Raw genomic sequence first — 12,059 nt, 5'->3', positions numbered from 1 at the left:
GGGCATTTGGGTTGATTCCATGATTTTGTTATTGTGAATTGTGTTGCTATAAACATGCGCGTGCAAGTATCTTTTTCAAATAATGACTTCTTTTCCTCTGGGTGGATACCCAGTAGTGGGATTGCTGGATCAAATGGTAGTTCCACTTTTAGTTCTTTAAGGAATCTCCACACTGTTTTTCATAGTGGCAGTACTAGTTTACATTCCCACCAGCAGTGCAGAAGTGTTCTCTGTTACTGCATTGAAACCAACATGTACAGTTTTTTGATTTTTTGATTATGGACATTCTTGCAAGAGTAAGGTGGTATCACATTGTGGTTTCGGTTTGCATTGCCCTGATTATTGGTGACGTTGAGCATTTTTTTATATGTTTGTTGGCCATTTGTATATCTTCTTTTGCAAATTGTCTATTCATGTCCTTAGCTCACTTTTTGATGGGATTGTTTGTTTTTTTCTTACTGATTTGTTTGAGTTTGTTGTAGGTTCTGGATATTAGTCCTTTGTCAGATATGCAGGTTGTGAAGATTTTCTCCCACTCTGTGACTGTTCCTTTTGCCATGCAAAAAGTTCTTTAGTTTATTTAGCTCCCAGCTATTTATCTGTGTTTTCATTGCATTTGCTTTTGGGTTCTTGGTCATGAAATCCTTGCCTAAGCCAATGTCTAAAAGGGTTTTTCCAATGTTCTCTTCTAGAATTTTAATAGTTGCAGGTCTTAGGTTTAAGTCTGTAATCCATCTTGAGTTAATTTTTGTATAAGGTCACAGATGAGGATCCAGTTTCATTCTCACTACACATGGCTAGCCAATTATCCCAGCACCATTTGTTGAAAAGGGTGCCCTTTCCCTACGTTATTCTTTTGTTTGCTTTGTCGAAGATCAGTTGGGTGGAAGTATTTGGGTTTATTTCTGGGTTCTCTGTTCTGTTCCACTGGTCTGTGTGCCTATTTTTATACCAGTACTACACTGTTTCGGTGACTATGGCCTTCTAGTATAGTTTGAAATCAGGTAGTGTGATGCCTCCAGATTTGTTCACTTTGCTTAGTCTTACTTTAGCTATGCAGGCTTTTTTTTTTTGATTTCATATGAACTTTAGAATTGTTTCTTCTAATTCTGTGAAGAATGATGATGGTATTTTGATGGGAATTGCTTTGAATTTGTAGATTGCTTTTCAATATGGTCATTTTCACAATATTGATTCTACCCATCCATGAGCATGGGATGTGTTTCCATTTGTTTGTGTCGTCTGTGATTTCTTTCAGCAGTGTTTTGTAGTTTTCCTTGTAGAGGTCTCTCAACTCCTTGATTAGGTATATTCCTAAGTATTTTATTATTATTATTTGCAACTATTGTAAAAGGATTGTGTTATTGATTTGATTCTCTGCTTGCTTGCTATTGGTATACAGAAGAACTTCTGATTTGTACATTAATCTTGTATCCAGAAACTTTGCTGAATTCTTTTGTCAGTTCTAGGAGCCTTGTGGAGGAGTCCTTAGGGTTTTCAAGGTAAACGATCATATCGTCAGCAAACAGTGACATTTTGACTTCCTCTTTGCCGATTTGGATGCCCTTTATTTCTTTCTCTTGTCTGATTGCTCAGATTAGGACTTCCAGCACTATGTCGAAGATGAGTGGTTAAAGTGGGCATCCTTGTCTTGTTCCCGTTCTCAGAGGGAATGCCTTCAACTTTTCCCCATTCAGTATTATGTTGGCTGTTTGTCATAGATGGCTTTTATTACATTAAGGCATGTCCTTTTTATGCTGATTGTGCTGAGAGTTTTAATCATAAAGAGATGCTGGATTTTGTTAAATGCTTTTTCTGCATTGAGATGATCATGTGATGTTTGTTTTTAATTCTGTTTGTGTAGTGTATCAGATTTATTGACTTGCATGTGTTAAACCATCCCTGCATCCCTGGATCCCTGGTATGAATCCCTCTTGATCATGGTGGGTTATCTTTTTGATATGTTGTTGGATTCGATTAGCTAGTATTTTGTTAAGGATTTTAGCATCAATGTTCATCAAGGGTATTGGTCTGTAGTTTTCTTTTTTGGTTATGTCCTTTCCTGGTTTTGTTATTAGGGTGACGCTGGCTTCATAAAATGAATTTAGTTAAGGTTCCTTCTTTCTCTATCTTGTGAAATAGTGTCAAAAGGATTGGTACCAACTCTTCAAATGTCTGGTGGAATTCTGCTGTGAATCCGTCTGGTCCTGGCCTTTTTATTGTTGGTAATTTTTAAATTATCATTTCAATCTCACTCTTGTTATTGGTCTGTTAAGCGTATCTAATTCTTCCTGATTAAAACTAGGAGGTGTGTATTTCCAGGAATTTATCCATCTCTTCTAGGTTTGCTAGTTTATGTGTGTACAGGTGCTCATAGTAGCTGTGAATGATCTTTTGTATTTCAGTGTTGTCAGTTGTAATATCTCCTGTTTTTGTTTCTTAGTGAGGTTATTTGGATTTTCACTCTTCTTAGTTAATCTTGCTAATGGTCTATCAATTTTATTTATCTTTTCAAAGAACCAGATTTTTGTTTCATTAATCTTTTGTATTTTTTTTTTTCAGTTTCATTTAGTTCTGCTCTGAATTTCCTTTCTTCTGCTGGGTTTGGATTTAGTTTGTTCTTGTTTCTCTAGTTCCTTGAGGTGTGACCTTAGCATGTCAGTTTGTACTCTTTCAGTCTTTTTGACATAGGCATTTAGGGCTATGAACTTTCCTCTTAGCACTGCCTTTGCTGTATCTCAGAGGTTTTGATAGGTTGTGTCATTATTGTCATTTAGTTTGAAGAATATTTTAATTTCCATTTGATTTCATTTTTGACCCAATGCTCATTCAGGAGCAGGTTATTTAATTTACATGTATTTGCATGGTTTTGAAAATTCCTTTTGGAGCTGATTTCCAGTTTTATTCCACTGTGGTCTGAGAGAGTGCTTGATATAATTTCAGTTTTCTTAAATGTATTGAGCTTGTTTTATGGCCTCTCGTATGATCTATCTTGGAGAAAGTTCCATGTGCTGTTGAATAGAATGTATATTCTGCAGTTGTTAGATGAAATGTTCTGTATATATCTGTTTAGTCCATTTGTTCCAAGGTATAGTTTAAATCCATTGTTTCTTTGTTGACTTTCTGTCTTGATGACCTGTCTAGTCCTGTCAGTAGAGTATTGCAGTTCCGCACTATTATTGTATTGCTGTCTATCTCATTTCTTAGGTCTATTAATAATTGTTTTATAAATTTGGGAGCTCCAGTGTTAGGTGTATATATGTTTAAGATTGTGATATTTTCCTGTTGGACAAGGCCTTTTACCATTCTATAATGTCCCTATTTGTCTCTTTTAACTCTGTTGCTTTAAAATTTGTTTTGTCTGATATAAGGATAGTTACTCCTGCTCACTTTTGGTGTCCATTTGTATGAATTGCCTTTTTCCACCCCTTTACTTTAAGTTCATATGAGTCCTTATGTGTTAGGTGAATCTTCTGAAGGTACTAGATGGTTAGTGAGTTCTTATCTATTCTGCAGTTCTGTATCTTTTAAGTGGAGAATTTAGGCCATTTATAGTCAATGGTAGTATTGAAATGAGAGGTACTGTTGCATTCATCATGCTTTTTGTTGCCTGTGTACTTTGTTTGTTTGTTCGTTTGTTTTTGCTTTTTAACATGTATTTCTGTTTTATAGGTCCTGTGTGATTTATGCTTTAAAGAAGTTCTGTTTTGATGTGTTTCCAGGATTTGTTTCAAGATTTAGAGCTCCTTTTAGCAGTTCTTGCAGTGGTGGCTTGGTAATGGTGAATTCTCTCAGCATTTGTTTGTCTGAAAGCAATTGTATCTTTCCTTCATATATGATGCTTAGTTCCACTGGATACAGAATTCTTGGCTGATAATTGTTTTGTTTGAGAAGGCTGAAGATAGGGCCCCAATCCGTTCTAGTTTGTAGGGTTTCTGCTGAGAAATCTGCTGTTAATCTGATAGTTTTTCCTTTAGAGGTTACCTGGTGCTTTTGCCTCACAGCTCTTAAGATTCTTTCCTTTGTCTTAACTTTGGATAACCTGAAGACAATATGCCTAGGCGAAGATCTTTTTGAGATAAATTTTGAGGTGTTCTTTGTGCTTCTTGTATTTGGATGTCTAGGTCTCTAGCAAGGCTGGGGAAGTTTTCCTTGATTATCCCCCCGAATATGTCTTCCAAGCTTTTAGAATTATCTACTTTCCTAGCAACACTGATTATTCTTAAGTTTGGTCGTTTAACATAATCCCAGACTTCTTGGAGACTTTGTTCATATTTTCCTATTCTTTTCTCTTTGTCTTTGTTGGACTGGGTTAATTCGAAGACCTTGTCTTTGAGCTCTGAATTTCTTTCTTCTACTGGTTCAGTTCTATTACTGAGGCTTTCCAGACCATTTTGCATTTCTAAAAGGGTGTCCAAAGTTTCTTGAATTTTTGTTTTTTCTTTAAGCTATTTATTTCCTTGAATATTTCTCCCTCACTTCTTGTATCATTTGTTGATTTCTTTGTATTGGGCTTTGCCTTTCTCTTGTTCCTCCCTGGTTAGTTTAGTAACTAGCCTCCTGAATTCTTTTTCAGGTAAGTCAGAGATTTCTTCTTGGTTTGGATCCATTGCTGGTGAACTAGTGTGATTTTTTGGAGGTATTGAAGAGCCTTGTTTTGTCATGTTACCAGGGTTGGTTTTCTGGTTCCATCTCATTTGGGTAGACTCTGTCAGAGGGAAGGTCTAGGGCCGAAGGCTGTTGTTCAGATTCTTTTGTCCCATGGAATGTTGCCTTGATGTAGTACTCTCCCCCTTTCCCTATGGATGTGGCTGTGAGCTGAACTGCAGTGATTTTTGTCTTTCTTCTGGGTCTAGCCACCCAGCGAGTCTACCCAGCTCCAGGCTGGTACTGAGAGTTGTCTGCACAAAGTCCTGTGATGTGAACCATCTATGGGTCTCTCTGCCGTGGATACCAGTGCCTGTGGTGGTGGAGGCGATGGAGGGTGCAGTGAACTCCATGAGGGTCCTTAGCTTTGGTGGTTTATGCTCTATTTTTGTACTGGTTGGCCTCCTGCTAGGAGGTGACACTTTCCAGAAAGCATCAGCTCTAGTAATGTGGAGAGGGACTGGTGGTAGGTGGGGCCGTAGAACTCCCAAGATTAAATGGCCTTTGTTTTCCACTACCAGGGTGGATAGTGAAGGACCATCAGGTGGGGGCGGGGCTAGGCATGTCTGAGCTCACACTCTCCTTGGGTGGGTCTTGCCGTGGCTGCTGTGTGGGTTAAGGGAGAGATTCCCAGGTCACTGGAGTTGGGTACCTAGGAGAATTATGGCTGCCTCTGCTGAGTCATGCAGGTTGTTAGGGAAGTGAGGGAAAGCCAGCAGTTACAGGCCTCTCCCAGGTCCCATACAAACTGAAGGGTTGGTCTCACTTCCACCGTGCACTCCCCAGCAGCCCTGAGTGTGTTTCCAGGCAGAGGGTGTGATGGGCTTGAAAACTTGCCCTGGGCTACATCCCTCCCAGCTGCGAGAGAAAAGGGCTTGGTTCTTCCCCGGCCTGAGGAGTCTGCACACCAGATTTGTGCCCTCCCACTGAGCTCTGGCCGGGAGGCTTCTTGCCTCATTCAAATCGTTACAAAGTTCAGCTAGAGATTTCTTTCTCCCTGTGGAGTTTCACCCCTTGCTCCTCTGGTCACCCCCACCCCCTGATGGATCCTTGTGTTGTTAGGCAGGAATGGCCTGCTAGGGGACACAGCAAGCTCCTAGCAGGCCATTCTGCTGCTTCCTCTATCTGCATTTTGCTCAGCTCTCTAAATTGGCTCAGCTCCAGGTAAAGTCAGAATCTTCTCCTGCAAACAGACCTTCAGCTCCTTCAGTAGGAGTGTATGTTCAGGAGAGGAGGATCTCCCTTTCCCTCTTCCACAGCTGGGGCACTCACAGTATTTGGGGTATCTCCCATGTCCTGCAGAAGTAGTCCACTTCCTTCAGAGGGTTTGTGGGTCCTCTCGGGATTACTGCTTTGTTCTTGCAGTTGATCTGGAGCTAAAATTCACAAGGCGAACTTCCACAAGCTGCTCTGTCCAGAGCTGCAATCTAGTCCTGCCTCCTGTCTGCCATGATGATCCAGGTTCTCCTTTCGGTTCTTTCGGTCTCAGCTCCAACTTCGTTTATCGACAAGGACTTTCACCTGCCTGGCTCCTCTTCCCAGATCCTGGAGTAGAATTAGTGTGGGGAGATGGAGTGAGCTCTCTCTCAGCCCCTTCTCCTCCCCTGTGCCTTCTGCTGTGATGCTGATGCAAGGAGGAAGAGGAGAAGCACCAGGGAAAACAGCCAGCTTCTCCCTCTGTGACTTCTCCCAGCAAGCTCACAGTCCTGTCTTTGGTCAGATGTAGTCACTTTTCAAGTGCATTGTCTATGGCTCGATTTCTACCAGCTCTTCCAGAAATTAGCAGTCCTTGGACCGTCAGGGGGCGACTGGCACAGCATTCCACTGGTGACCACACCTCTCTGCCCATGCCCCAGCAGTCTTTAGAAGGCCCCAGGTCCCAATTCATCTACCATCTTTCACCCAATAGTAGCCACCTTCTTTGCTTCTCTCGAATGTGTGGGAGGCCTTGCTCCTCCCTTCCTGGCCATCCCACTAGACTGTCTCCTGATGTCCTGCCACATTTGGTAGCACTATGGAGGAGAATTATAGGGAGACCTCCCTTCATCCCCAGGGAAGTTAGAGCAGGGAACAGCCTCTTAAAAACACCACTTTTCCCCAAGTGGGACAGCTCATTAATTTCCAGTCTTTCTCTTACAATGATCTGAGAATTTGCTTAGGAGGGTGGGGAGAGTGTGTCTGTGATGGCTCTGTCAGCTTAGGGAAGGGGCTGGCCATAAGTGCTAAGAGTTTTCTCAGCTGAGAATGTGACATACTTGGCACCTTTTATTATTAGCTGAGGGTCTTAGTTGCCAGTTCTGGAAATACAGGAAGAATTCTACTCAGTGCTTCAGACATCCTAGGATAGAATACTTTGTTCTTCATCCTAGATATTGGTCATATTTAAACAAACTTGCATTTTTGCTTGTTTTAGAGATGAGTAGTCTTATCTTGCAACATAGCATGGGAGTAATCCCAATCATGTGGCCTAGATGATCTTTCAGCAGATATTCCAAATGCAACTAGAATTAAGAGTCTACAGTGTACACAGACTGTGGTCGAGTTATATTGCAACATAAGGGAAGGGTTCCATCCTTTAAAGTTGCACGAGAGTAGCATAGAAAGCACGTAAGTAAATGCTAGCATGTTTGATAGAAGCTCTGAGTAGAGGAAGAGGACAATGTTGTGCATTAGGAAAGGCTTCCACAAGGAGTAAGTAGAACTCAGCTTGGACCTTATAGGATGAGCAGAATTTGACCAGGAGGATGGTGAATGGATGAGCCTATGTCTGCTGGGTTTCCCCTCCCCGCTTTAATCTCCTTTTCTTTCATAGGTGCGAACGATAAACATGTACAAGGAAATTGATCAAACACCCTACAAACAAGAGATCAATACCAAGAACCTGATCCAGTGTTGGAGAGAATGTATGGCCGTGTCTTCCTACTCCTTGAGGAAAGCGGCTGTGGAAAAATTTAATACAGAGAATTACTGGAAGAAGAAAGGACTGGCCATGGTCCCCCTGAAGTATCCTGTTGGCCTTGGCTCACGCGCTGCTGGTCAGGTCAGTTCTTCAAACACACACGAGGATGATGCCCGGAAGCAGCCCTGACAAAGCAAGAGGTGTTGAGGAAACTTCTCCTTTAGTCGTATTAGCCATATGGTTGCAATGCCCAGTTGTTAAATTTCACAAAAGCCACCAAAGTCAAAGTAATTAAGCTAGCTTTACTCCAGAGAGACCAGAGCTCCTCTGCTCACATGCCCATGGTTGGTGAAAAATATTCTTGCTGGAAATTGGGAGACTGAGGTTTACTCCTGGCCCTGGCAACAGGAGTTGGCAAATGGCAGCTGAGTCCATTTGTTCTGGGCTCAGACTGCTCATGTGGAAAGCAGGAGTGTGGGACCCATGACCTCCAAGACTCCTCTTCCAGTGTCCACAATTCTGTGTCTCTGGACCATGAAATAGGAATGAGGAGCTGCAAGGTTTTGGGTGCTCCACTCCTTCTGGGTGGGTTGGAATAAATTAAATTCGGAAAAATAAATCACTTTTTAAATAGAATTTTTGAAGTTTATTCACCTTGTAGCTTTTAAAACTGTGCAAGGGAGGACTGGGAATCTGCTCTTGCAGTTTAATTTCTTTCACTGATTAAAGAAATCCCCTTGCTTGGTTGCTGAATCCCACTTGCTGTTTCTATCTCTTCATTCTTGACTTCATTCTTTCTCAAGAATGAATAAAACTTACCCCTAAAGGCTAGTGAAGGACTGCAACATTCTAGCTCATTGTATGGCAGTGGGGAACCCCTATTATCTATTTTCTTACATACACACATCCATGTATATATAGGTAAACTGGCAGGACCCTCACAATTGTCACTCCTCTTTGCAGAATTCACTCCTTGGTTGGAGCCACAAAGAAGGCATGCAGCTGTGTTGAGTGATCACAAAATAGGAATAAATGGCAGGGGCGGGGAGCTTTGAGAGGGGCATTAGTGTGGATGTTGTGTGTTAAGGGATCAGAAGAGGCCAGAAAAAGTGGGTAGGAAGGTCCTTTCCCCATCCCATATCCATTCATTCACCTAACTGTCCTAGTTGAGCTTTGGTGTGAGCCTTAGAACATTTGCATGCAGCTTTGATCATAGGCAGGTGGTAGGTCAGAGAAGTATTACAACAAATGATGATCTTATTAAGCCTTCTCATTCCTTGCCTGTTTGTGATGGCAAAAACAACACAGAGCCATGTAGTCGTCTGCATGCAATTTACTCAGATGTGGGAGACAGTCAAGATACTGTGGTTGAGAAATAAAAGCAAAAATGAGGTTATTACAAAAGAAGAGAGAAAAAACTACCATTGGGAAAAAGGTTTATAAGCATTGAGTCTTGGTATAGAATTTTTGGGTAAACTGATGAGCTGGCAGCTACCAGTGAGGTCAGTGAGGGCCATTTGTCCTTGAGCAGACCTGTCAGGATCATCAGGGAAAACAGCCCCCATTGTTCACAGAGCCTCTGGAAATCTTCTCATGTTTGGCCATGGATAAACATGGCACACTGCCTCTATTTGATGGCTGCCATTACTTTACATCTGGCCTCCACCATAGACCAGGTCTCACCCATTTTCCACTCTGAATTTTCTCAAAAAGTAGATTTAAAAAATATGGCCAGGTGCAGTGGCTCACGCTTGTAATCCCAACACTTTGGGAGGCCAAGACAGGAGGACTGCTTGAGGCCAGAAGTTTGAAACCAGCCTGAGCATAGTGAGGCCCCATCTCTCCAAGAAAGAAAAAAAAGTCATAGTGACAATTATTGAGTACTATGATGTTGTAAGTACTTTTAGGTATTTCATTTAACCTTGGGACAACCTAGAAGATTTGTATCCTCATTTTAGGGATTAAAAAAAAAATCTTGGCTTAGAGGGTTTAAATAACTGGCTCAAGGTCCTGCAGCTGGTAGAGGTAGGGCTGGGGCTAGAACTCAGGTCTGAGTGGCTCTGAAAGCTGGGCTTTCTAGTTGCACCACGTGGTCTCCCCAAAACACCTTTTGATAGGAACTGAAGTGGGATTCAGCTCAGCTGAGGACAAACTAGGCAACAACAGCCAACAGTACAACTTCATCCTTGAAGGCCAACTGGGAAACTGACCAGCTTCTGTGCTGAAAATATTTACTTAGTGCTGAATCAAGGAATTTGAGACCAAACTCCTTGGAAGGCACATGCCAAAAGACTCCATTCTGAAACAAAATAAATAGAGGAGGAAACTAGACATGATATTTGAGTGCTTTCTCCATGGAAGGACCTGGGCTGGGGAATTTGTAATCTCCACTTGATTATTCCCTATCTCATCTCTATGAGGTAGGTATGAATCTCTGTTTCATAGAAGCGGAAACTGAAGCCCATAGGGATTCTCTCTCTTGCCCGAGGACATCCAGCCAGTAAATGGCAGAACAGGGATTCAACTTCAGCACTGCCTTCATCGTCCCACAGTGCCTCCCTGAGCAGAGGCAGTCCCTGCCCAGCAACTGAGGGGGTCAAACGTGCCCCACATTATGCAGGCATACCTTGTTTTATTGCACTCTGCTTTATTGTACTTCCTAGATGCTGCATTTTTTACAAATTGAAAGTTTGTGGCAGCCATTGGTGCCATTTTTCCAACAGTGTGTGATCACTGTTTGTCTCTCTGTCACGTTTTGGTAATTCTCACAGTTTTTCAACCTTTTTCATAATTATGGTGATCTGTGATCAGTTATCTTTGATTTTACTATTGTAATTGTTTTGGAGCACCATGAACCACATCCACATAAGACAGCAAACTTAATGTTTTATGTGTTCTGACTGCTCCACCAACTGGCCCTTCCCCCATTTCTCTCCCTCTCCTCGGGCCTCCCTATTCCCTGAGACACAATGATATTGAAATTAGGTCATTTAATAACCCTGCAATGGCCTCTAAGTATTCAAGTGAAAAAAAGAGTCACAAATCTCACTTGAAATCAAAAGCTAGAAATGATTAAGCTTAGTAAGGAAGGCACTGCACTCCAGTCTGGGTGACAGCGTGAGACCCTATCTCCAAAAAAGAAAAGAAAAGAAAAGAGAAAGGAAAAGAAGAGAAATTGTTACAACTACCTCAATCTTCAGCAACCACCACCCTGGTTAGTCAGCAGCCATCAACATTGAGAAAAGACCCTCCACCAGCAAAAAGATTCTGACTCTCTGAAGGCTCAGATGATTGTTAGCATTTTATTTTATTTTATTTTATTTATTTTTTATTTATTTATTTTGTTTTTTTTTGTTTTTTTTTGAAATGGAGTCTCACCGTGTCACCCAGGCTGGCGTGCAGTGATGCGATCTCGGCTCACTGCAAGCTCTGCCTCCCGGGTTCACGCCATTCTCCAGCCTCAGCCTCCCAAGTAGCTGGGACTACAGGCACCTGCCACCACCCCTGGCTAATTTTTTGTATTTTTAGTAGAGACAGGGTTTCACCATGTTAGCCAGGATGGTCTCAATCTCCTGACCTCGTGATCTGCCTGCCTTGGCCTCCCAAAGTGCTGGGATTACAGGCGTGAGCCACCACGCCCGGCCTGTTAGCATTTTTTAACAAAGCATTTTAAAACTAAAGTATGTACAATCTTTCTAGACATAATGCTATTGTACACTTAACAGAGTACAGTGTAGCATAAACATCACTTATACGCACTGGGAAATAACGTAAATTGTGTGATTTGCTGTATTGCTATGGTTTGGAGCTGAACCTGCAATATCAGTGTACTTACTTCCTGCACTGTGAACACTGAATGGCACAGACAGGACCTAACCAACCTCTGTGTCCAATGCCTTACTATGGCACTTGGCACAGAGTAGGAACTCAAATGTCTGAATGGCTGAAACATTTGGGGAATCTGTGGGTTTGAAGCTAACTTCTCATCAATACCAGTAGTAGTTGTTTGAAGGTTTAAATTTCCCTGACTAGGTCCTCTACTTATATTGGAGAACCATCTGCTCCAGCTCTCCAGTTGTGCCTATTTTATAGATGAAGCTTTGCAGAATTATATTTTGTGGTACTAACAATGAGCTGTACAGTGGTGCCATTTAACTAAACCAAATCTGACATTTTAAATGGCCCAAAGAGATTGCAGCACCACATGGAACAAATTACTGAGTGATCTCTGATAGACATGCTGTCTTGGACATACAGGCTGAATGCTATCACCAGCAGGGTCACACAATGTAGGAAAAGTACAATCCACTATAATTGTAGTTCAATCACATGGGCCAAGTCCAACTACGAATTACATGCACACTTCGCAGAGCCAAGGAGGCCAAATATGGAGTCTACAAGATTAAGAAACAGATTGTATGGCTATGCTACTGCAAATTTACTTACCAAACATTTACTGACCACCCACCGCATGTGTGTTGCTATGTTGCATTCCGAGAGATTCCTTAGGACG

At 41.9% G+C, this 12,059-nt stretch overlaps 1 protein-coding gene across 2 annotated transcripts in view; it reads left to right on the top strand.

Moving 5' to 3' along the window:
• LOC117095242 (aldehyde oxidase 1) overlaps positions 1 to 12,059 on the top strand; it is an 88,834-nt gene that overhangs the window by 59,980 nt on the left and 16,795 nt on the right. For both annotated transcript variants that reach the window (XM_033232030.1, XM_033232031.1), the window contains exon 26: positions 7,460 to 7,687. In XM_033232030.1, coding sequence (XP_033087921.1) covers positions 7,460 to 7,687 — 228 coding nt within the window. The remainder of the gene's footprint in view (positions 1 to 7,459; positions 7,688 to 12,059) is intronic.

Source organism: Trachypithecus francoisi, unplaced genomic scaffold, assembly GCF_009764315.1.
Source record: "Trachypithecus francoisi isolate TF-2019V2 unplaced genomic scaffold, Tfra_2.0 Lachesis_group13, whole genome shotgun sequence".
In the NCBI taxonomy this organism is placed as follows: Eukaryota; Metazoa; Chordata; class Mammalia; order Primates; family Cercopithecidae; genus Trachypithecus; species Trachypithecus francoisi.
The sequence above is the reverse complement of the archived record's forward strand: the minus strand, read 5'-3'. Positions and strand labels throughout refer to the sequence as shown.